The 21,913-nt window shown below is 42.4% G+C and overlaps 2 protein-coding genes, 3 non-coding genes and 1 pseudogene across 5 annotated transcripts; all 6 read right to left on the bottom strand.

Annotated features, from left to right (window-relative positions):
- Window positions 1-413: 413 nt before the first annotated feature.
- On the bottom strand, window positions 414-2,897 carry LOC110490760 (annotated as a pseudogene).
- Window positions 2,688-13,671, bottom strand: LOC110490378 (rab GDP dissociation inhibitor beta). The gene is made up of 11 exons (XM_021563740.2): window positions 13,516-13,671; window positions 7,335-7,442; window positions 6,902-7,001; window positions 6,388-6,522; window positions 5,908-6,106; window positions 5,458-5,589; window positions 5,028-5,127; window positions 4,754-4,925; window positions 4,237-4,381; window positions 4,099-4,153; window positions 2,688-3,965 (listed from the first exon to the last, which is right to left on the bottom strand). Exons 1-11 carry the CDS (start codon window positions 13,558-13,560, stop codon window positions 3,810-3,812), a joined length of 1,347 nt encoding a protein of 448 aa, XP_021419415.1. The 5' UTR covers window positions 13,561-13,671; the 3' UTR covers window positions 2,688-3,809.
- Window positions 13,672-15,870: 2,199 nt separating this feature from the next.
- Window positions 15,871-21,723, bottom strand: LOC110490379 (ankyrin repeat domain-containing protein 16). Its single transcript, XM_021563741.2, is given in 8 exon segments — window positions 15,871-16,233; window positions 18,262-18,340; window positions 18,442-18,603; window positions 18,817-18,925; window positions 19,107-19,149; window positions 19,279-19,499; window positions 21,240-21,468; window positions 21,471-21,723. Coding segments are annotated over 8 exon segments (1,056 nt in total). The 5' UTR covers window positions 21,529-21,723; the 3' UTR covers window positions 15,871-16,078.
- Window positions 19,745-19,832, bottom strand: trnay-gua. Its single transcript is given in 2 exon segments — window positions 19,745-19,780; window positions 19,796-19,832. It is a non-coding gene; the product is annotated as a tRNA-Tyr (tRNA).
- On the bottom strand, window positions 20,382-20,469 carry trnay-gua. The gene is given in 2 exon segments: window positions 20,382-20,417; window positions 20,433-20,469. It is a non-coding gene; the product is annotated as a tRNA-Tyr (tRNA).
- On the bottom strand, window positions 21,034-21,121 carry trnay-gua. The gene is given in 2 exon segments: window positions 21,034-21,069; window positions 21,085-21,121. It is a non-coding gene; the product is annotated as a tRNA-Tyr (tRNA).
- Window positions 21,724-21,913: the final 190 nt, after the last annotated feature.

Consider the following 21,913-nt stretch of genomic DNA (forward strand, 5'->3'; position numbering starts at 1 on the left):
GGGAGTTGTAGTACAAATGTTTTGTCAAAATGTTCATATTACTGCAAGAGTAGAGAACTTGTAGTTGTTTGGCTTTATTTTCCCTAACCATGCTAAAACAAGCTTTCATCTCCAACAAATATTATAACATCATTGTTGCAGGCCTTCTTGAAATGTATTTTACAATGTATTGTTACTGCTTATAGTAAGTAATACATCACATCATATTGTATGTGTGTCCCACAGTAAACAAAACATATACAGAAGAAGATGAGGTGTCCAAACATAGTATTCAAGCTTTTTCCTGTTCCTGATATTCCTTTGGGAATCCATCCATGAGTCAGTTCATAAGGCAGCATCAGCACCCCTCATGTCTCAGAAAATGTAGCTGATGGTACGTTGAGATATGTCCAGTTGACCTACGATCTCCAGATCTAGTACCCAGCAACAACCTCCAGAGCTCTGGCACCCAGCAATGTCCTCAGAGCCACTCTGCTAAGTTGCTGCAGACTCAGAGGAGATAGAAATAACCAGACAGCCACAATGACAAAAGTCACATTAGGGATGGAGAATCACAAATGGAAAATATTATTGCCTCTAGACTTACTTTATAATACTGTAAGCATTGTTCAGTGGGAGCCAGGCTTGGTGTAGTCTATGGGCTTTTTGTTGTCGTTGTCTGTGACATACACGTTGCCGCCAAAGTCCACCAGTAACTCAATCATGTCCACCATCTCTACTCTGGCAGAATTGTGGAGAGCCGTCTCATGGAACTTATCTGCATTCACCTTGGCATCTGAACAGAAAACACATTCTGTTCACAGTCGATACTTACATTTTCTCAGGAAAATGTGGCTTTGTGGCAGATTTGTGAATGAATTTCCAGTGTCCGCCCAGCATAACAAATACTTGTATGTAAAATGTATACATAAACACTGTATGATACAGAGCCATTGATATGATTACAGCAGTCGCCTGAGACAATGTTTTCCTCTTTGTCCCCATCCTCACCTGCTTTGAGCAGCACCCTGGCACAGTCCACATGCTCCTGGCACAGGCAGCATGTAGAGGGGTACCGAACTGGAGGTCAAAGGCCTCTAGCAAGACTCCATGCGCTATCATTAGCCTCACTATATCTGCATTACCTACAGTATATAGATGGATACTAAACAGTTTCATTAGATATGAAGTTCTCACACATATCTATACACATACGGTGCATCCTCCTCACACCCACCCCTTCTCTTGCACTCCTACTTCACTCACCCTAGTGCTGCCCCTTATCTCCTTACCTCTTCCTCCAGTCCTCTTACCTTTCCTTCTACTTAACATCTATTCCACCAGTCTCTTCCCTCCTATCCTGGTCAGTCTTCCCTCTCCTGCCCTGTTTTCTCCCTCCTCCAATCCACCTGACCCTGCCTTATCACTATTTCCCCAGTCTTACCCTTTATGCAGGCCTCGAGCAGGGGAGGCAGTGAGTGCTGTGAGGGAGGGGTTGACTTTGGTTCCATGTTCCAGCAGCATCTTTGCACACTCCAGGCTTCCCGCAGCACAGGCGTTACAGAGAGGAGCGCTACCATGGATGGTCCTCACGTCCACCTGGGGGAGAGGGGGTAAAGACGAAGGGATGAAGAGAGGGGGACCACTACTGCTACACATGCTCCAGGTGTATTGGTGTCTCTTGCCACAGCTCTATATATTTAGCCCTACTGTAGCTGCCTCACCTGAGCCCATGCATCGAGTAGCAGTCGGGCAAAGTTTGGATGTCCCTGGATGCATGCGTCATGGAGAGGAGTGATGTTGTCTACTGTCACCATGTTTACAGATGCTCCACCTTCAATCAGCTGTTTCACCTGAAGGGCCCTGCCTCATGAAAAGCAGTTCGGTCTGCCCAAAACCCTAGTAGGAAGGGGAGAGGCTCTGGCACAAACGCGACCTCCTGCGTATTAACACTTTGGTTGGGTAATTATGAGTTCATCCAATAAACATTGTTGGGCAGTGAATAAAAGCAAACATATTTACATTCACCACCTTTCCGTCAATAATTGGAATTTATGTAGTTCAGATTTAAAAATGGATAGTCTGTTTGCCCAAATCGAAGACTCAACAATATTTCCAAAGCTAGAACGCCGTGGCACTGTCATTTCCATTATTGCAGGATTTTCCATTGAGAAATGTTAGCGTGACAGAAACAAAATCAACATGAGTGGACTGGGTTTATTTATCAGAACAGAGTGACGATTGGGACAGGAAAGCCGCAGAGGCTTCTGGGAGTTGTAGTTCTAAGCTTGAGATTTACTTGGGGCTTTGAAGTACCAAACATGTAACAGCTTTTTGATTCTGTGGACATGCCATGTTAAATGCGTTTAACCATTACACATTAAAACGGTTACAAATAGGCTGCCATATTAATACCAACCAGCCAATACAGAATTTCACCAAATCCAGAGTAATCTTTGCACTTCATTAAAGGATGGTCTTTGTCATAAGAATCAGACTGTTCGTGTCTGTTTTTAGTCCTGCATCAATAAATAACTCAAAGATCCTTTTCAGTGCAAAGTTTATAGATGCTTCAGCAGACAGTTTAGGTTGATGATATCATAAAATAGTAGAGGAAATGTCAAAGGCAAAGCTTCCAATACTCAAATGACCACACAAAAGCCCAGACAGCAATACTCACAGACTCACAACTGAATAAGGACAAATACTTTTGTTTTTTCACAAGTTCATTTTTACTTTGCAGTACAGAAATCATTTGAGCACCGTCTTTTTGTAATCTTTTTTTTATACATTGATGACATTTAAACAGGGCCCTTGTCATATCAATACTGCCATAGTAGACATTTGGTCCTTTTAAAGCAATTAGTCAACATCACCACAAATCCCCAACCTGCTTCAGTCTGCTTGGGTCTGTTCATTTTTAATAGTAAAGGAAAGAATAGTATTCTATTACATTATGGTTACTCAAGCTGCTGCAAACAGGTCCAGGTAGTTGACGACACTTGCTCGTTCAGTGGCTTGGCCTAGGTACAGTAAGATGCCTTGCCCAGGGCTGTCTGCTAGAGGCTGGAGATGAGCCACCAGGACAAGGGAGCTGATAAATGAAAACAAAAAACAAGGTCCCCCCCCCCCAAATCACAATCGATGGGAGCATTTATATTAGCTGGTAACAGGAAACAATTAAAAGCTTCCTCTCTCAATCACAAGGTTTTGGTGGTCAAATGAAGCTTTGCTGGCCAAACCCTTTTTTGGTTACGGCCTGTTAGGAATATTGCTTCATTGTAACTGGAACAAGCCAAGCCACTCACTTACCTCCCTCACAACAACGAAAACACCTGACAAGAAAAATACAACTGATCTGATCACATTTCATGATTCACTTCCCCAAAACACTTATGCTTTTACATGGTTGCATTATTTATTATTAGTATTTGAACAAAATGGATTTGACCCTCCCACACCGTGGTACGGTTTTCTTTTGATTGATCAATTGATTTTACATATTTGGACTAAACGCCCTCATCCAGGAGAGAAAATGATCAGTTACATTATGAAAACGAATGTAGGGCGTATGTATACCAATGTTCAGTGCAACAACTGTCTGAATGTAATTATAAAATGCATAACTCCCACCTGGCCCCCTTTTCCAGTGATGCTATATTGTAACTTCATATATAGGGTGAACTTCCATAACGGACAAAACATGTACTTGGATCGTCAGCCAGCCCATTTATCTATATTTTTGGATAGTTTTCCTTATTTTTTTAAAGATTTCAGTTGTCGGTGGCAAATATTTGATATTCACGAGTGTTGCAGACTCGCTCGTTTCTCTACTGGTCAGCTGCGTCGCCGAAGATGTCGTTCTTCTTGCGCTCCATCTCGGCAAAGTCAAATTCGGTTCCCGTCATCCGCTTGTAGATGTCCTTAATGTCGTCGCAGGTGGTCTCGAAGTGGGTGGTAGCGTCGTAGGTACGGGACATGAAGATCTACGCCAACAATAAGAAAACAATAGATGGTTAAACACAGGCAAACAAGACCAGCAGTAATTGTATTTTTGTTAACACAAGGTCACTGGATTTGACTGGGGTAAGCAGAAACAAACAGAAGTAATGGACCCACCTGGCTTTCAGCACCCATGTCAGTTGGTGCGTACTGGTCACTGATGCTCACAAACCTGCAGAGAGAAATGACAACGTCAACATGACCGTAGCAAAGACTAGTGGGAGAACGCCAACAGTTTAGTGATGAGGCTCGTACTTCTGCTCGACAGGCTCCAGCAGGTCCATGGCTGGTTTGACCTCCATCTCAGGGTTGTCCGTCTCCACTGTGGTGCTGACGATGGCCACATACTTCCCCTGTGCTGCCACATTATGGGTATAGGAGATCATGCACACGTAGATATCTGGGAAGAAAAAAAAAGATTAGTAAATTCAATATTTCGCTCCTTGTCCGAGTTGGGTGTGATTTGGGGCAGTGATATGGTTAAGTCCATGCCATCCTTCAAAGATTCATTTGATTCACCATCATCTCACCCTCAGCGGGGTCAGGGAAGACAGTTTTCAGGGATACAGTGTCTTCAAACTAGCTTCCCTTAAACCCGGATGCGGGGACCCACCTCAGGCATTTATTTTACACCTGTTAGTCTTAAGTAGAGTACTCAATACTTTTGGGTAATTGAGCGTGAAGATGGTCTCTCATGTTTGATTTATAAATCTCATGCGTTGTTTCCATAGGGGCCTTGCGTGGTGACATCACTTCCTGCAGTGTGGCTCACCGTGCTTCCTGTTGACCTGGTTCTGGGGGATGATGATCTGGCAGGAGTTAGCGTCGCTGGTGTTCTTGATGGGGTGGCTCATGATGCAGATGACCCGGATCACCTGACCGACCTTGGTTGTGCGGTCCATTAGATAGCTGGGATCGCAGATCAGCTGCTTACAGCGGGCGATCTGAGGTGGGGGGGTTAAGTATTAGCGCCAAGATTACACATGCCTTCCTCTAGTCCTCAGAGTATGGCCTCTATATAAGCCGGGAAGAAATAAGATTTTTACCTCTCCCTCAGACTTGACTCCCACTACTTTTCCATCCTCCATGACAATCTCCTCAATGGGCTTGTTCAGCATGTAGGTTCCTCCGTAGATAGCACTTAATCTACAGGAAGGAGACAGGGAACGAGAGGGAGAGATTCTGTAAGGCATGTTCAATTCTCTGACAATGTCAATTTTAACTAGAAGCACACGGTTCAGAATACTATTGTACACTTTCAAGAAATAGCACACTTTGAAAAGACCCATCTAAATTCGAACAGTCCAACAGCAAAATAAGAAGAAATCATTGGACATACTGCTGAACTTTGTATTTGGATTCAAATGAGTCAAACTTTTATTTGCATAGTGAAATTCAACAAGCCAAAACACGGATGAAACAAAAAGGCAGCTAGACGGAAAATGATAGAGGTTAGAAGTCAGAGTTGAGCCTTACCTGGCGAACCCTTGGGGCAGCTCCCCCAGGCCGTAGAGCGGGTAGAGGTACGGACTCTTGCCATATCTGGCCAGAGACTCACTGTACAGCTTGATCCTGTTTAGCGAGTCCATGCAAGGCAGGTCCAGGTACCTGAGAGAGGAGAGAGACAATGAATGAATACAGTGCTTTCTTTGAATATATAACCATATAAAAAAATATATAATGTCTACCTTTGACACCCTGTGCTTGTGAGGCTACCATGTCATCTAAATGGTATATCATAATGGTGACATTCCAGGTCACCTTTATCACAGTCTCAGAATATTGCTATATCCTGAAATCTGATAATCAACGTAGTGCAACTGCAAACAAGACTACCTGTAATTCTTCTTGCTTTTTAGTTAACCCCAAAACAGCCGAACACCTTCCATCTCTGGCTCAGCCAATAAGAAGATGCAGGTGACTCACTCGTCTGTCCGGTAGAGGGCGAGGGAGTGTCCTGTGAAGTCGATGACGTCCTGGCCCAGGTCAAACTTCTTGAACACGTCCCTCATCGTCGTCTTGTTGGGGTCCACGCCCTCCATGGTCTTGGGGTCGTTTTCATCAAAGTTAGCCACGAAAACCAGGAACTTCCTGAAGCGCCGTTTCTCAAACAGCCCCATCAGACCTGTAGGGGAGAGAGTTGTGCTATTCAGGGGTAGCTAATTATCTACATGATTGAGAGCTGAAAAGCAAGACAATACAGAACCAGGAAGAGGTTATTTTGTGAGGAGCTGTGGTGACAGTAAGACATTTTGACCTATGACATGTCAACAATTCACCGTTTTAGACTGCTATTAGACTTGATTAAACGTTTACTGTATGCAGAGTTAACCTGAGCTTATCAGACATATAAACTACAAAACCCAACCTCTAATCCATTTCCCATAGTCCCCCTGTACCACTCACTGGATGCCAGGGCCTCGGTCTCGGTGGAGGGCACTTTGTAGATGCTGCCCTTTTTGTAGACGAAGCTGCCTTCGATCACCTTGAAGTCCAGGTAGCGCGTCACCTGTGTGATCAGCAGCATGCGAACCAACTGACCTGCACAGGTGAGACAGACAAATCAGTGTTACCTTTCCCAGACAGGTTAGGAGAATACAGTTCAATCCAATTCAAAATCACTTTTACATATACAGCTTCATTAGTCTTCAAATTGAAAGTTCTCTCTGTTGCCTCATCCTGTCAACCACATCCAATCATTGCTAGGCAACAAGATCAGTCGCACTATCAAATATGGCCACGACCCAACTACTGCATATTCCAGAATCACATTTGGTATTCATCCCTTCTTTTCCCCTGAGACCAAGGATGAAGTGTTATATCTAAGGCCCAGAGTTTTTCCTTGTCTGGTGACATGGTCAGGAAAACTCCTGGCCCTAGTTAATATAACACATAATAAAAAGTGGTGATTAGTGTTTACCGTTGGCCATGAGGAACTTTGGGATGAGGTCCACATTCCAGTCCCGGCCTTTTCCCATGGACTCTGGTGGGGCGCCTGGGAGACTGAAGCGTTTATACAGCTAAAAGAGAGAATCATTTGCCATTTTGTTGAAGCAGCAATTTAGCCAAGAGGAATACAACAGAGTGCATATATAAGCAGCAACTGACTATAACGATCATGTGCTGTCACCCATTTTTAAGGATATTCAGATTAGTATGACTAGTTCCTTGTTCTCTTTCTCATGCCTCCTCATTCAGATTCATACGGTTACAAACATTTCTGGGAAATGGTTGAGTAGGCATCCTGACTGTTATCTTGTGTAAGAGAATGGTGCAGTCTTAGTTTGTGTCTTGTGTGGCCTGTTGAGGTTGGTCTTATGGGTCAGCGCCTCAGAGGACAGAGGTCGACTTACATCCTCCAGGGGAGTGATGGAGGCACTCTCTGCCCCGTAGTAGGAGTTCCGGTCCATGTGCAAGACCTTCTTCCCCTTCACCGACATGATTCCTGACAGGATGCATTCCTATTGGACGAAAGACAGGAAGGAGAGGGGTTTGAGCATCACGCAAATCACTTAAACCTGGATAGTTGCCAATATCACACAGGTCAAACATTTGGAATGATAATTGAATCCTAGATATTGATTTTCATGTTTGAGATTGTATTGTGTATGAATATTGCTGGTATCAGTTCTCTTCTTCTCCAGATAGGATTGTGTTTCATAATGGCAAATGCACAGACAGTCACGGTCTCGTTACGCCAGAAAATGCACTAAAAGCCTCACATTTCACACAGCCCAGATTCAACTAGACAAGGAAACATTTGAGGCTTTGTCGCAGATGTAGTCAAAGTAATGAATGTGGTCCCTGTCTGGTTTCCCCCTGTCTTTTCATGCTCCAATCTGATAACTGACTGTGTGGCTGGCAACAGTGGACCAGTCCAGCTGGCAGGGTCTCTATAATGATAGCTTATGCTAGTGGTCTACCCATGCTTCCCCTCTGCTTGCCGTGTGTGTACTTAAGATGGATTAACACTGATTATATAGTGTAAGCAATCATTTAGCCTAATAAGCAGGTATTTCATAAAAATAGGATTGATATGACACAACAGACAAACATTAAATCTACTGTTGAATCTTCTGGGAGAGTAGACTTATGTAGAGCAACTACCATGACCCGCTAAGGCTTTGACTGAAGATGGCCTCAGTTCTGGTGTGTGTGTTCGCCACTTTTGATAAGAGGGCAGTGGAGGAGAGGGGGGGGGGGGGGCGTGGGGGGGACCAGAGTCACAGAATTAATTCAGTATGAGCTCCAGTTTGGTTAACAGTAGAGAAGGAGATTCCAGAATCTACAACACAGAACTCTATTCAACATTCTCTGTCATTCTAGAGTAGAGGCAGTCTGTAGTGACAGTGTCGCCACAAAATAAAGGGTTTTAGCAATGGCCGCTGAAGAGGGGAGCTATGCAGAGAGGGGAGTAGGTTTGAGCGTCCAATTCAACTCACGCTCCATTTAAAAGACGGAATTTAGGCTAGATAGTACAACCAAGCTGCCGATCAGCAGCTTTCTGTTTCTCTCTTAGCAGTGCTAGGCTGCGATTCGAGTTCCTCTGTCAAGGCAAAAGTTAGTCAAGAATCACAGGCTGCCTGGTACAGTACGGCCGGCCGGCCAGCCAGCCAGAGGAAAACGTGCACGCGTGTGACTGACTCTCGAATTCCCACCGTCTTTCAAAAGGCCTTAAGATTACGGCAGCTGGTTTGTAGAAGAAGCAAAACACTCTGCATCATTTGATTCCGTGGACTTTATTCAGAAAAAAAGTTCAACTGAAATGCGGCCCGATTCAGAACACTGTGCTGACAGAGGGTTACCTCATCCAGTAGCTTCTGCCTGCATATTGAATCCGCAATATTTGATCTTACTGTAACAAATCATCCTAGATAAGGCCGTGGAATGACTCAGATTTAATATAATGGGGGGGAGAAGAGGTGACAGGTTGTGTTTGTGGGAGAGGTATATTTTATAGTCTACACTGTGTTGACAATGACTAATAATACAACAAACAGGACACCACAGCATCATGATTCCAGACTCCTGGTGTACACTGCTGCCAGGTCTTACACAATGCATTATGTCACAGGAAGTGACTCTGGTGTGGCTATTGTTTTAGTTTCCATCTCCCTAGAGTCAGCAGCATTCAGATCAGGGCAACTTAGGACAGGGCTCCGGTGTACAAAAACAGCACCCCACCTCTGCTGTTCCCATCATCGTGGGGATACAGGGTCCCTGACCCACTTGCCTGCCCCGTGCTATAGCCCTAGCCAACCCCTCTGTCTGGAGCTGGGCAAGTTTAAAGTAAGGATAGTATCATTTCCTCACCACTGCATTTTCAGACCATGGGCCTTAACGTTAGACAAACAAGGACTTTTACTGAGCTAAATAAAAAAAACACTGACCGGTCAGGTCTCTCAGGGGGGGAAAAAAATCAATGTCCACTCTCAGAGAGAAGCATTGATGTCACTCAACGTGAGATTAAAGAGATGCAGGACTGCCTGTGCTGCAGATCCGCAGTGGAAGCATGTGCTCATCTCACTGACTGGTAGTCTACCACAAGCACATGAGGAATGTCTTTTTCATAAAAGGCATCTTAGAAAAAGGTGCAGGTAATGCCTTTGATGTTCCATCCATAATGACCAAATTACCATTTTAGTACCAACTATTACAGATGCATTTCTTTCGTGGGAAAAGGGCACCATAAAAGGTGCAACTGAAAGTCCAAACGTGTCTTGGGGATTTCAGGTTAGAGAAAAATACCTCAGCAAACGTCTAAACTCCACCATGTGGTAAGTCAAGCTGTTCATATTTCCCTATTCATTTAGGAAGACAATCAGAGAAAGGCTGGAGATCTATGCTCAATTTGGTTGTGTGGCGTAAAATTGTCCTTGTTTCTCATCACGGTTTTGTAAATCCATTAAATATACATGGAGGGTGGCAGGTAGCCAAGTGGTTAGAGTGTTGGGCCAGTAAGGAAAAAAGGTTGCTGGTTTGATTACCCGAGCCGTCAAGGTGAAAAACCTGTCGACGTGTCAAGGCAGTTAAGCCCAATTTGCTCCAGGGGCACCGTTCTACTATGGTTGACCTTGTTAAACAACACATTTTACTATCTGGTGTTTGACAAAATATATATATATATTTTTTTTGGTGCTGTAACTTCCAGAATATATGGCAGTAAATGGATGCCTTCCAGACACAATTTTGAGTGGCATGTGACTGAGGCAGCCCTGCTGTCTGTAGGCTCTGATATTCTGCTGGGGGTAGCCTAGGCATCACAACCTCGGGCTGAGAGATGGGAAGAAACCAATCCTCAATGCAAGAAGAGTCAAACAACCAATAAAACACATTGAAGTCACAGTTAAATCTTTAACACAGCAGCCCTATAAAAAGCAGGTGGATTTTTATGACGAGTGATTGACTGAGGCCCACTCTGAAGATGGTAAAGTGTTGGGCGGCTCTCTGAAGTTCAAAAGGCCACAGTGTGAGTCACGCTAAGAACAAGAGTGACTGTGTGCTAGTGCCACCCTGGCTGACATTTCCCCACAACTCCTTCATGTGTGGCTCCAAAAGGTTGGGATCCAATATCTGGACTGCATCTGTAATGTCATTGCACACTCTCAGGATCCACACACAGTACAAGAACCATCACATCTTCTTCCCTTGCTCTAATAGAATGACACAAAGTTATTACATAAATCTAGCCTCCATGTTTCATCCGCTACTGCAGGAAAAAGGTGATTAATCTGATTTCATTCTGGCCAATGGCATCACATGACAACCAACAGTATCAAGTGGTGGTGTGAAAGAGGGGCTTATAATATTGATGACCATGCCCTCCTGGGCCTCTTTTTTTATTTAACCTTTATTTAAATAAGCAAGTCAGTTAAGAACAAATTCTTATTTACAATGGCGGACTAGGAACAGTGGGTTAACTGCCTTGTTCAAGGGCAGAACGACAGATTTTTACCTCGTCAGCTCGGGGATTCGATCTAGCAACCTTTTGGTTATTGGCCCAACTCTCTAACCACTAGGCTACCTGCCACCCCCATCCATTAAGTATGGGGACAGACAGACAAGGACACCACAATCCACCCCAGCCAAGTCCCAGATGCTGGGGAGACTAGAGGTAGATGTTTGCTAGGCCCCAGCTGCAGAGGGAGGAGGATACATACAATAAAGGCATATCCCAGAACAGCCAGTTCTCCTTTCCCCACCATGTCTTTCTCAACCACATGTACCACAATCAGTGTGGAGTGTGTGTCGGGCAGGGAGATGCTTGAATAAATGCCAAACAGAACTGGATACTTGCTAGGGTTGACCTGCATCAGTTGGAACTAAGCCGATCTCTCGTTTCGTACCACTGTATCATAGTATATGGCGCCAGTTAGGTCTACGTGATGCCTCAGAGCTCTGACAACATTCTGTCTGGCTTTTGTAGAACTTAAAAACTTGCCCTGTACTCTCAGTTCCTCTGCGACTGAACCACACCCATCTGCAGTCTAAAACAACACAGGAGTCACCAACCCAAAAGCCAACACTCTCAACCAGGCTGCCTACCCCTACGCTGACAAGCCAAAATGCCTTCCTGACTGCCACATCCTGTTGGCGTGGACTACACAAAACGTGGCTGCACAGGATTCTGAACGATTTCACACAATTCCTGGATGGAATATGGAATTCCTAAGTTATGTAATCATGGAATGTGACAGTCAGTGTGACTGACAGCAAAGGAACTAGCTGGACCTATATCAGTGAAAGTATTGGTTTCTAACCTTGGCAATGGATTGTTTCCCAATGTAACAGTATGATTGTCTTCTTGTGTGTGTTCTATTGCTGAACTGTTATTTTTAACAACACACGCCCCCACCTGAGTCAGACATGCGAGACAGACAGGAAACTGTAAATAGATCATCTGAGTGAGGCCTCAGAGTACAGTAAATTCTATCAAGTTTTTCCTGTCATGCCTCAACCGAGTGTTTCACAGCTGAGTAAAGGAGTGGGAACAACATACTATCGGTCATTTTGATTCTCTCAATGATTCCATGTATGTTCTTGTGAGCTAGCTACAAAATGTACGAGAACTAATATCCGTGACAGAATATCCTTTGATAAAAATATAATTTGCTGGCTGGCTAGTGGATACAAAGTAATTAACTAGTACTGCTGAATCAACTTGAGAAACTAGCTAGCGAAATCAGGGTTTCCAAAACTCGGTCCTTGGGCTCCCCCTGGGTGCACATTTTGGTTTTTGCTTTGATTACTTGAGTAAGCCGTGCAGTGCAGGACAGAGTTTGGGAAACCCTGAGATGGCAGTGGGGTTATGGTAAGCTATAGACAATGAACACAATTTAATTTTATTGGATGGCAACTTGAGTGCACAGCGATACAGTGACAAGATCCTGAGGCCCATTTTAGTTCCATTCATCCACCGCCATCACCTCATGTTTAAGCATAATGCACACATTTCGCAGGGATCTGTACACAATTTCTGGAAGCTGAACATGTCCCAGTTCTACCATCGCCTGCATACTCACCAGACATCTCACCCATTGAGCATGTTTGGGATGCTCTGGATCGACGTGTAGGACAACATGTTCCAGTTCCCGCCAATATCCCAAAACTTTGCGCAGCCATTAAAGAGGAGTGGGACAACATTCCACTGGCCACAATCAACTCCATGTGAAGGCGATGTGTCACGTTGCAAATGGTGGTCAAAGACCAACAGATACAATCTGTACTCTGGGTCATGTGAAATCCATAGATTAGGGTCTAATTTATTTCAATTGACTGATTTCCTATACGAACTGTAACTCCAGTAAAATCTTTGAAAATGTAATGTTGCGTTTATATTTCTGTTCGGTGTACTATAGGTACACCAGTTAGATTAGCTAACTAGTTACAATTGAACTACAGTAGCTAAACTAATACTCGCGGGGAGAATCTCCTCCCCAAAACAAACCAAAACTACCGCCTGTTGAAAAATCCAAGCACTCATGAATAAAGCTTCATCGCATGGTGATGGTGACGTTACATAAATTAGTATCCAACTCGAAAATTACACTACCTTTGTATCACACTCAACATGAGAGCATATACACACTTTTCCAAACTAAAAAAGGACAATACACTGTCAAACTGGGACACGTTAGCCTAAACAAAGCTGGCATTAGCTACAATAGCTATCATGCTAACCAATTAGCTACCAATGCCAGCTAGATTTTCACACTTGATTGATAAACAGCATGCATGAATATGAGACCGAGGCACCACCTTAAAATGACGTTAAACGTATTAGTAGTTACCTAGCTAACTACCGAAAGTTAAGTTCATTGAGAAAAATATTTGTGAATGCAAACATTGACAGACGTGACCACTGACAGTCGTTAGTTAGCTAGCTTATTAGGCCCAGCCGATAGTTGAACTACGCTAGCTAGCGCCGTAGCGGGTTAGCAAAGCTCGACAAAGTGGCAATTGAAGGAACATATTCCCTCAGAGCATCGCTTAGATTATTCAAAGAACGAACTGGCATGGTAGAATTGTGCTCACCGTCAGTCCGGTACCCAGCACGATAACGTCGTATTCTTCATTCATTTTCCCAGGTGTTTTCTCCTCTTTTCCTGAATAGTGGCCCGAAGAAAATGGAGATCTGCAAAGCTGGAAACGAAAGGGGCTGCGGTTCAACGTCAAGCGATTCTGCTTCACTGTAGGGGAGGAGCCTATAGTCTGTCAATAACGGTAACATTTCTCAAATTTCTGGGTACTGATAATGAATCGATTATATACTTATCAATGGACATTTCCCTACATATATTTTTCATAAGAATCGTGCTTTTATTCGTCTTGTAATTTGTAAAAGTCTACTGTAGCTACCGTACTCCACCACCTGCCTATGCTGAGTATTTATTTTGTCAGAGGTGTGTCCTCTTTGACATTGTCCTTAGCCCCATTATACGGTGTGTGTATGTTTTCTCCCATGTGTGTGTGTATATGTGTGTGCGTTTGCTATGCATAGATCACCTTGGTTCACTTAGCAAGTCTTTCCCGGATGGACAGGATCCAGTCCACATTGCATCCTCAGTTTGCTTTGGTGAGTCAGTAGGTCAGGTGACAAACTCACACAATCATAACAACATAAGAACTCCCCTAATCCTTTCTTTAATCCTTCATATTCCAGACTGCCACATGCAGTGCCTTCAAAAAGTATTCACACCCCTTTACTTTTCCAACGTTTTGTTGTGTTACAGCATGAATTTAAAGGGGATTAAATGTAGATTTTTTTTGTCACTTGCCTACACACTACCAAACATTTTACTAATGAATAAAAAATGAAAAATTCAAATGTCTTGAGTCAATAAGTATTCAACCCCTTTGTTATGGCAAGCCTAAATAATTTCAGGAGTTAAAATGTGCTTAACAAGTCACATAATAAGTTGCAAGGACTCACTCTGTGTGCAATAATATTGTTTAACAATATTTTTTGAATGACTACTTAATCTCTGTCCCTCAGTCAATCAGTGAATTTCAAACACAGATTCAACCACAAAGACCAGGGATGTTTTCCAATGCCTTGCAAAGAAGGACACCTATTGGTAGGAGAGAGAAAAAATAAAACAGTCATTGAATTTCCCTTTGAGCATATTAATTAAACTGTGGATGGTGTATCAATACACCCAGTCATTACAAAGAGCCAGCAGCATACAACCCTGCATTCTGCTGCTGGCTTGCCTCTGAAGTTAACCAAGCTTAGTTCTGGTCAGTCCCTGGATGGGAGACCAGATGCTGCAAGAAGTGTTGTTGGAGGTGCGGGCAAGAGGCACTAAAGTGAATGTGCAAAACATTTGGCAAAGTGTGATGGAACATTTTATGTTTGTGCTTTTCTAATAACCAAGTTCTGTGTTCTATTCATGTGCTTTTCTAATGACCAAGTTCTGTGTTCATGCAAGTGATTGAATGAATCCTCACTGTTAGTATCTGCAATTTGGCAGTACGCCCAGACCCTTGTTTTGAACAAGGGATATCTCAGTTTCAAGGTCTCAGCATCGAGAGAAGAAGCCTCGTGAGGTATTAGTCTGTCACATGCATGACCCAGTATTGGTTAGTCACGTGAATGAAGCAAACGTTAATGATGAATAAATTATGAATGATGAATAAGCTAAATCATGCAAATATATCTTGTATGTATATAAGATAACTACCGGGACTGCCCCAGGTAGAGCTCCTGATCGGCATGTGTACTTGGTGAATTGAGTTGGTTGGAACCTCTTCAGAATGCTGATAATAAAGAATGATTAATTTAAGAATGAATTTGAGTGTCCCTGTAAAGAATTTCAACAACAAAAGCAATTCACTTTTTGTCCTGAATAAAAAGTGTTATGTTTGGGGCAAATCCAACACAACACATCACTTACTACCACTCTTCATATTTTCAACCATGGTGGTGGTTGCATCATGTTATGGGTATGCTAGTTTTTCTAGGATAAAAAGAAACGGAATAGAGCTAAGCACAGGAAAAATCCTAGAGGAAAACCTGGTTCAGTCTGCTTTCCAACAGACACTTGGAGACAAATTCAACTTTCAGCAGGATAATAACCTAAAATACAAGGCCAAATATACACTGGAGTTGCTTACCAAGACAACATTTAATGTTCCTGAGTGGCCTGGTTACAGTTTTGAATTAAATCGGCTTGGAAATCTATGGCAAGACTTGAAAATGGCTGTCCAGCAATGATCAACAATCAACTTGACAGAGAATTTAAAAAATAATAATGTGCAAATATTGTACAATCCAGGTGTGCAAAGCTCTTAGAAACGTACCCAGAATGACTCACAGCTGTAATTGGTGACAAATGTGATTCTAACATGTATTGACTCAGGGAGTTGATTACTTATCTACTCAAGATATATCCATAGTTTTTTATTTGTATTAATCCCACGTTTTAACACGACAAAATGTGGAAAAAGTAAAATAGTGTGAATACTTTCTGAAGGCACTGTATTGTTTAATCCCCATCAACAAAATCCACACAAAGAAATTATATGAAGTTATTATTCTGCCATCCAGAATACCATTAATGTCCATAATTTATTGATTCTCCATTCAGACAGAAGTTTATGTCAAATCACATTCAAACACTCTGAGCACATCGTTTTTTTTGGCAAGCTGTTGAGCAGTGGAGCCCGAGGCATCCACCACGTCTACTAGCCCCTGCTGTAGGAGTGTCCTGACCGCTTCTGCATGCTGCCCTATACACGCCATATGAAGAGCTGGGGGAAGCACAGAGAGACACAGGCAGTAGATTAATTCATCAATGTCAGATACTTGCTGGCGCAGAGATCTGCACATTGCACACACAGGATAGAGGTCTTCACGGGTCCAACAGACCCAAAATTCAGAGACCCAACTCAGGACCCAAATTTTTGTCTCAGGGACAAGTTTTAATATTGTAGTGGACAAAGATGAGAAGTGAGTTGGCTTGGCCAAATGGACTGAGTGCAACTCGCTATTCAGGTTTTTTATTTATTTTCCTATTTATTATTATTATTGTATATCATTATTTTTGTAGCCTGTTGTCAAATAAATTGCTTTAGCCTATTGCTGTCATTTGATGGGTAGTTGCTACATATATAGATAGGCCTAGTCTGCTCAAAACGTTTGTAAAGGTTTAAACCAGTTCTTTAAATATGACACAAGTGTTTTTTTTGCCAAATTAAGTTCCACCTGACGAGTATAAAGAAATGCATGTCAGTGTTTGGAACATGGCGACAGCATACCTCTATCTTTCTCTCTTGGGCTAGGCCCAAGCTTTTCTTCCTTTATATATATTTTTTATAATATCATATAGTGGACGTCTAGGCCTGTATGCATGCAATGCCCTGATGCATTTAGCACTCAAATCTCCAACAGTTAAATGGTGAGTTGGACAGTTAATGTTTGAGGACAGTAAAAACCAATGAAACAATAGGCTATGAAGTTTTGAATATGCTACCCTTCGAAACACAAAACATATTTTTTTGTAATTTGTTATAGGCAGTTTTTAAGGACACGAGGGCCTAAATGTGGATCATTTTGCCAATATCACTTGTTTATTGATGGAGCTGGCAGCGCCCAGTCTGAGGTTTCTTTCTCTCTTTCTACTCTCTGATCTGAACAGGTTTTTTGAAAATTACTTTATGCATATCAGGTCGGGTGGGAAAGCCCCAGATCCATTTTGGAACGGGTCCAACTTTTTGGACCTGTGATGACCCCTAACACAGGGTGCCCGAGGACAGGATTCAATGACCTGCATTCAAGATCAACTGTACTTGAGGCGGCAGGTACTATATGAGGCGGCAGGTAGCCTAGTGGTTGGAGCGTTTGACCAATAACCGAAAGGTTGCAAGAGCAAATCCCCAAGCTGATAAGGTAAAAATCTGTCGTTCTACTCCTGTACAAGGCAGTTAATCCACTGTTCCTAGGCCGTCATTGAAATAAGAATTTGTTCTTAACTGACTTGCTTATTTAAATAAAGGTAAAACATTTTTTTTAAATAGAGTGGTTTGAGAATTGGGTCTAATGCCAGAACTACTTACATACGCTAGACAGAAGTTATGTCATTAGAACGCATCCTGTTCCCTGTATTAAGTAAACTTACATTTCCAGTTTTTCTTGTTGCACAAATTCAGATTTGGCCTCCAAGCAGTTGTTTTGATGAAAGTGTATTGCTACAAGCAAAGTGCAATTATCATAATGTAGAATTATACAGCATTTAGCCTCTACACAGGGGTTCCCAAACTTTTTCACTCTTCCAGCATTGGGAAACATCCCGCGCCACCCCTGCACAAGCACTGTTCATGATACAAACTGTTCACACCCCTCTTGTTGGTGGAGAGAATTTTGCAGGTTTAAAGCTTATTTCGTGCAATTCTACACATTTTGTCATGGGGTGCATAGGAACTTTACAGTCTTAAAGCAAATTGTCTTGCAATTCTGTACATTTTCCCATGTTTAATGTGTATTCATGTGACAAATACATTTAAAAAACGTTAGCTGACGTGCTAGTTGATTTGGACATTTTGACAAGTTACAAATAGCTCCCTAAGGTATGCGAAGACTAACATGACAAGAGGAACTGATGATGCACTACCCAATTTTGAAATTGCATCTTGTGCATTCTACTATTAAAAGTTTCAGTTTAAAGCCAGATTGAGTTCCTTTAAATAAAAAAAAAGTAAAAATATCCTTTTTGGGGGGGGGGGGGGGGTACCCGTGCCGACCCCTCGCCCCACAGTTTGGGAACCATTTCTCTACAGTACCTGTTCTTCCCTTTTTGTCCCTGACGTGAAGATCTGCTCCTAATGTGAGGAGTGTTTTGATTGTGCCTGTGTGGCCCTCCTGAAAATATAAAATATCAGGCATGATATATTATTATGCACACAATTTGCCTTTATCTACAGGATAGGCCTGATAATAGATGTTTACAGAATAGAGCTAACCTTGGCAGCGTAGTGCAGGGAAGTGAGCTGCATGTCAGTGGCTGTCTGGTTCACGTCCACTCCGAGGTCCCTCACTAGGAACTCTAGCGCCTCCTCCTGGGCTGTGACTGCAACCTGGTGCACCGGCTGGGCCCCGAGGATGTCTGCTGCAGTCGGAGAGGCCTGTGTGACACACGAGAATGCAAGTATATACAGGTCAGTATCTTATTCAATGTCCAGGGGTACTGGAGTGGTTGAGGTGGATTCATTTTCCCAAGGGGACTATGGTGGAATTTAAGTGAGATACAGGCAAGTTGATATTTTGGTGCAAATTTCAGTCATCTCAGATATGTTTTGATAGATGGAAATGTTATTTTCCTCCAGTCTCCAGTGTACCTGGTGCTTCTCCAGCAGTAGCTTGGCCACAGATATGTGTCCGTTCCTCACTGCGTCCATAAAGGGAGTGACCCCACAGCTGTCCCTGCCATCCGGAACATAACCACAACTGCAAACAGAGAAGTGAGGGTCAGTTAGCACTACACCCACACACACTTACACATGATCACATTAACACAGAGTAACAACACTGACACTCTAACATGCCTTCTCACAAGTATGCAAATCCTCTGAGAGACTATCCTAATTCATACCTCCTCTCACACACAGACAAACATAGACAAACACACCTCTGTACCAAGATGCTGACCACTTCTTCACAGCCGTGCATTGCTGTAGGAACAGAGAATAGATAGAGAAGGGGTAATGAACCAGAAAAAAAATATTTTATGCATATTGTTGAAAACACCTGTGAATATGTCCAGACCTGTGACATGTCTGATTTGTTAGCACAGTGATTACCTGCAGTGTGCAGAGGAGTCCTCAGCGTCTTGCTCTCTGTACTCCAGACTTCTGGGTTGGCCAGTAGGAGGTGCTGTATGACTGCTGGGTCTCCCTCCCTGCAGGCGATGTGGAAGGAGTTCCAGCCGTCCTTGTTCTTCAGCGTGGGATCGGCCTTGTGGGACAGCAGTTCCTGGATCACACCCAGGTTCCTCCGGGTGCAGGCCATCATCAGAGGGGTCCTGAAAGTAAAGGTGGGTCACGATGTTGGACCAGAGTTGCACATATCTTGCATTTTGTGAGGTCATTTTTCAGTGAACAAATGGGTTTATTGGGTCACAAAGGCAATTACAATGAATATTTATTTTAACTCACCCTCCCACCCCAATTTTGTGTAGTATTTAATGATTTGTTATGTTCATAGTAGTGTGTTGATAATGGTATGCAATGCAGGCACGGTGATATTACATGGACCTATTAAAATATTTCCTTCGAGCCGGATTTGAACCAGCGACCTAAGGATTTCAGCATTTAGCCTCTACAGTCCTCCGCTCTACCAACTGAGCTATCGAAGGGAGATGTACATATTCAGAAAAAGCAGGATCGTATTCGTTAGTGCACAAGGTAGCAAAACGTTTAGCAACTGAAAAAAAACAAGCCTCTCCAAATTCTGGTAGTCCTTCCCCGTTTCGTCCAGTTGCTTCCATTTGGTCTCTAATGAATTTGACTCTGGTCATTCAATTAATCAGTACCTATATAATCAATTGAAACCAGAACTTTAATTGAATCTTAGAACAACTTATTTGTTATTTGGTATACATGACACACAGGCACACAAGGTCACCACTGCTGTTACTAGTTATTATTACTCTATTTAAACTGCTATACCAAGTTACATCTCACGTTACTACTTATATAACAGTCATCATAATTGGACATATATTATTTTATAAATCATTCTATTGTATACATCTCACAAGTGGTTTTATTACTTTGTATTGTTATTTTTGGACTTGGCATTTGATTCTTAATTGATATTGTAATGCATTGTTGAGGAGAGTTAGCATTTATGCAGATAACGAAAAAAATTCGAATTGATATGACATGGGCCGACGAAAATATTCTCCTTCGAGCCGGATTTGAACCAGCGACCTAAGGATTTCAGCATTTAGCCTCTACAGTCCTCCGCTCTACCAACTGAGCTATCGAAGGGAGATGTACGTATTCAGAAAAAGCAGGATCGTATTCGTTAGTGCACAAGGTAGCAAAACGTTTAGCAACTGAAAAATACAAGCCTCTCCAAATTCTGGTAGTCCTTCCCCGTTTCGTCCAGTTGCTTCCATTTGGTCTCTAATGAATTTGACTCTGGTCATTCAATTAATCAGTACCTATATAATCAATTGAAACCAGAACTTTAATTGAATCTTAGAACAACTTATTTGTTATTTGGTATACATGACACACAGGCACACAAGGTCACCACTGCTGTTACTAGTTATTATTACTCTATTTAAACTGCTATACCAAGTTACATCTCACGTTACTACTTATATAACAGTCATCATAATTGGACATATATTATTTTATAAATCATACTATTTATTCTATTGTATACATCTCACAAGGAGTTGCATTACTTTGTATTGTTATTTTTGGACTTGGCATTTGATTCTTGATTGATATTGTAATGCATTGTTGAGGAGAGTTAGCGAGTAGCATTTATGCAGATAACGAAAAAACTTCGAATTGATATGACATGGGCCGACGAAAACATTTTCCTTCGAGCCGGATTTGAACCAGCGACCTAAGGATTTCAGCATTTAGCCTCTACAGTCCTCCGCTCTACCAACTGAGCTATCGAAGGGGATAAAATGCTTCGAAATAAATGTGTTTTTCAATACATCTTTTTCTAAAAAGAGACATATATAGTATAACGTTGTCTTAATGTTTACACATGGCTTGCGTGTTAATGTATGTCTCACCAATCAGCCTTTTTTAAGCAGTCTACTTTGGCTCCTTCAGTGAGCAGATAGCTCAAACACTCCCGCTGTCCCATGGATGCAGCTTCATGCAGAGCTCTTTTGTAGTCGGTATTGTAAAGCTCTATGTCCATCCCAATCTCTTTTACTAAAAATTGCACAATGTCCAAGTGGCCATGACGGGCGGCATAATGCAACAATGTATCACCCGATTTCCCGAAATGTTTTTTGTTGACATAATGTGCAACAATATTGCCTCCAAGTTCTTTTTTAAGTGTGCACAATTCGCCATTCTGCGTAAGCTTGATTAAATATTTCAATGCGTTCTCAGCATCCATTGAACATATACATGTAATAAAATTAACTATTTGACACCGTTTAAACTGCTAAATTAGCTTGATGCTGTTTCTGATCAGAAGCTTGGGTGACAAGTACCTTAAATGGTGAAAAGTAGGTTAAGTTGTTGGTCAACCAAAAACCTACACATTTCAGTTGAGTTCTACTCTACTCTTTACCTTAAAAACGCAAAAGACAGGAAATGTGATCTTAATACCTGACAATAATACGTTAAAGCAATGGACAACACTGTTCTACCATAGGCTATGGGCTAAAATAGCTTGCAGCATGTTCCTGCAAGAAATTCGGTAATACATTCTGATCGTCCAGTAGGCTGTAGC

Source organism: Oncorhynchus mykiss, chromosome 15, assembly GCF_013265735.2.
Source record: "Oncorhynchus mykiss isolate Arlee chromosome 15, USDA_OmykA_1.1, whole genome shotgun sequence".
Lineage (NCBI taxonomy): Eukaryota > Metazoa > Chordata > Actinopteri > Salmoniformes > Salmonidae > Oncorhynchus > Oncorhynchus mykiss.